The 5020-nt window shown below is 43.3% G+C and overlaps 1 protein-coding gene across 1 annotated transcript; it reads right to left on the bottom strand.

Annotated features, from left to right (window-relative positions):
• Positions 1-3287: 3287 nt before the first annotated feature.
• Positions 3288-4152, bottom strand: TUSC1 (tumor suppressor candidate 1). Its single transcript, XM_046021727.1, has one exon. The coding sequence runs from the start codon at positions 4053-4055 to the stop codon at positions 3426-3428; it is 630 nt and encodes a 209-aa protein (XP_045877683.1). The 5' UTR covers positions 4056-4152; the 3' UTR covers positions 3288-3425.
• Positions 4153-5020: the final 868 nt, after the last annotated feature.

Below are 5020 nucleotides of genomic sequence, written 5' to 3'. Positions count from 1 at the left end.
AAGCACCAAACAACAAAAACAGTTGTCCTTTCTCAAATTTTCTCTAAAGCATGACGGATGTCTGAGAGTTTGGGTAAACAAAAGGACTTTCTTACTAATAAGTTATCATGAAATAAGCAAAGATTATACCAACAAGTAGATTCTGAATATGCATTTTATCTAAAGATTTTATTTATTTGACAGAGAGATCACAAATAGGCAGAGAGGCAGGCAGAGAGAGAGAGGAGGAAGCAGGCTCCCTGCCAAGCAGAGAGCCCGATGTGGGACTCGATTCCAGGACCCTGAGACCATGACCTGAGCGGAAGGCAGCGGCCTAAACCACTGAGCCACCCAGGCACCCTGAATATGCATTTTATAAGCAAAATCTACTACACAGTAAACACAATGTAGTTTAATTCTGATCATTCAGAGATGAAAATCTTATTTAAGCTTAAAACTTGACATCTGAGCATGATTAATTCTTTTAAAGTCAGACATGGTTATTATCTAAGTTCTTCCTTGGTCCATTATTTCCAGTGCATAAATATATTCATATACTGTCTATATCAAGTGGATAAGATATATTTCAAAAAAGCAAGTTCATAGTAGAAAAATGAGAATTTGTAATTGATTAATCACTGAACAGGAAAATTAATAAATTGTGTCATTCATTCATGAAGATTTTGTGACAAATTCTCAGTGAAAATCTGCTCCTTCTTGCAAAATAGTGAATGATATTTTGACGATGGAATCAAAATCATGCTAGTAATTATTTAGTATGTATTGATAACTAAATTTATTAAAAAATTTGGTATGAGTTTCATCATGGCAATGCTCCTCAACTGACTAACCTATGTCTAAGACTAAACAAGACAAAAAATGTATTCCAATATTCTTCAAATATGTTTTATTATAAATATGTTGAAGAAGGTTAGCAAGGATAGCTTGTTCTATGATCTACAGATGTACTCATTCCAAATTGGTTTGATTTATATCCTAATTTTTTATAGAGGAAAAGATAAGAAAAAGTATGGTTTTGTGAATAGCAGCCATAAAAAATGGTGTTTAAAAATAGCAATCCTTCTTACTAAATTTTTGTTGCTCATTTCTTTAAAGTATAAGCTCTCTTCATTACACAACAAATTATGAAAATAAAATGTCAAGGTATGATAATCTAAAAGTTTTAGTTTATTTTAGATCAAAATAGATTCTACATCAAACCTCTCTAAAATCAACTTTAGCCACTTCTTTAACAGGCATATACTTTGATATCACAAACATCTTTCATATTATTCATGATGCTTTATCAGTTATCAGCAGAGAATTTGAACAAAGTTTAAATATACATTAGAATGAACCCATCTTATGGGACATTTTGGTTTCAGAGTTTTTTTCAGGAATTATGCTTAAAAGTTGCCCTCAATTTTGTGTATGTGTGCCTCATTCCTTTACAATTTTTGTTTATATACTTACATTGTACATGATTTTTAGACAAAAAGTGCTTAAAAGCTATGTAAACTAAATATTTTGCTTCCTTATTAAAGATTCCCAATTTTGCCACATGTGGCAAATTTTTTTTAACATCTTGATGCATTATACCCTTATTATACAGGGTTTTATCTCCCCTATTTATTTATAGGGAGTGAAAAATGTAAACTCATTCAAAGAATATATTTCTCTGCTAATATAGAGTCATATAGGAGCAAAATACAAAAAGCAAAGTGTCAGTAAAATATGCATTTACAACTTTAACATTTTAGATTGTGATTCTTATTGATAGACCACTTACTTTGATGCAGGCATTTTACATATAACATCTCAATAAAATTTTTATGTTTTTGAGATAGAGGTTGCACTCATTTTAATGATGAGAAAGCTAAGGCTTGGAGAGATCAACTAATTTAAACCCAAAGTTATACTTAAGTAGCAGTAGGGCTGATATTCTTTTTTCTTATTCTTCAATTCCTACGGCCTCCTAAAACTGTTTTATTTCTTTCACATTAGAAAATGAAGTAAAGTTGATAGAAATACCTTTCATATATCTACCTATCCTCACCAAGATTTTTCTTATATTTTTTGGTCAGAGGGTAAGATTTATATATTGACAACTAAGTATCAACTACCTTTAAGCAAAATGCACAAGCTGTCTTCAAAATCCAGGAATAGAAAAATCACAGAACTACATTCCCTTTGTAATATATGTAATATATTTGAAACTTTTGGAATATGTCACAAATAAAATGAAAAGTCTAGTTTATGAAATAATTTCTAGCTCTGGCAAAAGTTTGTATTTTTTTCTTCAACAGCTATTTTCTATCACTTAAACACTGTATTATACCCATGATTTTTTTTGAGGTACAATGGTATCCTCTTTACTACTTAATCTGCAAAAGTGCCTACTCAGCAAAATGCAAAAAAAGTGATTTTAGAACATTTGGTGTTGAAATCAACCACTTTTCCCTCCTCCCCCAATGAAACCACAATGGAGAAATCACTCTGGAGACTTCTGATATACAAATAATTAATAATTTCTTAAAAATTATTTCACGAAATAAGGTAAAGTAGCTGTCACTGACTATGCTCTAATGCCTATAATAAAAATAATGAAATAGTATTTATACTGTCTAACCTTAATTATTTTAAACGATCACTTACATTAAGCAAAAATGGTAGCTTCCAAAGAATAAAGTCAGATAATAAAACGTAAAATGTATACATGTCATGTATATTTCTTAAACGTGTAAAGACGTAACACACTACAAAGAATAGTCATGGGATGTATCTAGGTTATTTTTAATGCATCAGATTTATTTACCAATTTAAAAGATCACGTGTAGGCAGATATTTTAAAAATTTCCTGGGGGTAAACAAATCAATATATATGTTTAAGGACTAGAGCAGGGGGCAGACATAGGATTTCCTAAGTAATAAATATTATCTTTTTAATAAAAAGGTGGTACTTTATAGGATATCCAAGTAATACTGACTTAACAAAAGCAAATGTTGACCAAGTAAGGGATAATGGCTAGATTTTAGGGGACTGAAGTATGAACAACAAATTCAACCAACCCAAAATGCATTATTCATTCCTCATAGAACCAAAACAGGAAGGGGGAAAAAAAGTAGATGAGGTCCTCACAACACCCTGAAAAGTTCAGACATTAGGACTTGTTGACTGGCACCCATTTCTTGCTGTTGTCAAATCCGCCCCTCCGTTTCTAGGCCTCAACCCTTGGAAGCCAGCAGGGGCAAGAGGCAGGTGCTCTGCAAGCTCCCAAGCGCAGGCGACCGACGCCGAGCCCCCCTGGGTAGCGCCGGGCGGGAGGCGGAGGGTGCAGTGGTCCAGTCCTGCGGCGGGGGGCCCAGGGCGTTGCTAGGTGCGGGAGCCGCGAGGGGAGAAGGAGGGGCCGCGCGAGGCCCCGCCTCTCCCCGGCCGCGGCCTCCGGCTACAGCCAGGGTTCTGGGGGCTCCGGGTCCGGGGCGCGCAGGCCTGACTCGGGTGCGCGCAAAGGCGGTTCGTCCTTGTCGCCACACGGGCGCGGCCCCCGCTGCTCGAGGTGCAGCTGCAGCAGGGCCCGGCGGTACATGGCCTCCAGCTTCTCCAGCCGGGCCCTCAGGGCCCTGGGGCTGCTCGGCTCGTCCTCCAGGCCGCCGCCTCTCGCCCTCCGGTTCGTGCTGGCCTCCTCGGGGCCCGCGGTGGCCCTGGGCGCCTCTGCGACCGCCCCGTCGCCACCCTCGCCGGGAAGCCGCAAAGCCTGACGGAAGAGACTGCGGTTCTCGCGCTTCAGCCGCCGGTTTTCGAGCCGCAGCCGGGCGTTCTCTTCGCGCAGCCGCGCGTTCTGCCGGTCCCGCTCGTCCCGCGCGCGGATGGCCTCCAGGTGGCTCGCAGCCAGGTCGGCGAACCGCTCCTCCAGCTGCTGTCGGGCGCCGCCCGCACGGCCTCGCCAGCCCACGCCACCGCCGACGCCGCCACCCCCACGAGCCCGGCCGGGGCGGCCCTGCCCGCGGCTGTCCCCACCGCCGTCCCCACCGCCGCAGCTCCCGCGCCTGGTGGCGCCACCACGCATGCGCCACATCCGTCCCGTCCCAACCGCGCCGCCAGCGCCGCGGGCCAAGGGGCCGGCGCCAAGGCGCGGGCGACTTCGGGGCCCGGCGGGGCGGCCGGGGCCACGGCGGAGGAGTAGAAGAGGTGGCGGGCGGCGGCTGCTGGCTTGGGGCCAGAGGGGGCCGGGAATTTGCCCGCTCTGAGGCGTGTCCTGTCTCCCGTGGCGGAGCTGCCCCCCTGGGCCTGCGATCTGCGGCCAGCTCACACACAATGCCCCCGGGGAGCCCTCTGCTGCTCAGCCCTCTGGCAGAGAGGGGGGAAGAGTGTGTATCCTCCGCCGGGTTCTGCCGGGCGCTTCCGTGCAGGCCTGGGCACTGCAGGAACCAGCCGGCCTCGCCCTGCGACCAGCGCAACCACCGCTGGTTACCTTTCTCCTGACAGGACAGTTTCAAAGCAAATAATAATGATAAGACAGTAAGTTCTGAGACAGACATGCGGGCAAGTTGAAAAGCTGTAACTGCTTCATTGAGAACCGTACGGTTTAAACCCACCTCTAAGCTCAATAAAGCATTAGGATTAAGTGAGTACCTGCCATAAGGGCCGCAAGTGGGAACAGGCATCTCTCAAAACAACATAGGCGATTCCCAGTTTGTGCATAGCTAGTGTTCCACTCTGCAAATTGTTTGCAACTCTGTAGAAACTAGGTTATAATTAGTTGTTTTGCTCAAGCGGGTCCACAAACCTATGAACCTCAAAATGTGTTCAAGCATTCAGGAAACTTTGAATACTAAGTAGGCTCCAAAATTTCTGGTGACAGATGGATACAACTTACTGAATGAATCACATTCCCTATTTTTAAGGGATTCAGCGTATAAAATAACTGGAGTATTGCAAAGTAAATTAAGGAAAAGATGCTGATGCCAGGATCTCATGGGGTAGAATGGTGGTAGCAAGAATATTTTTAACAAGGCCCCAGAAAAGAAGAGAGGAGCGGAC

The sequence above is a fragment of the Meles meles genome, chromosome 11 (genome assembly GCF_922984935.1).
Source record: "Meles meles chromosome 11, mMelMel3.1 paternal haplotype, whole genome shotgun sequence".
Taxonomy (NCBI): Eukaryota; Metazoa; Chordata; class Mammalia; order Carnivora; family Mustelidae; genus Meles; species Meles meles.
This window is presented reverse-complemented; position numbering and strand designations above follow the sequence as displayed.

Coding starts and splice junctions, on each gene's coding strand:
- TUSC1 (XM_046021727.1), bottom strand. CDS start 4,055: ATGTGGCGCATGCGTGGTGGCGCCACCAGGCGCGGGAGCTGCGGCGGT.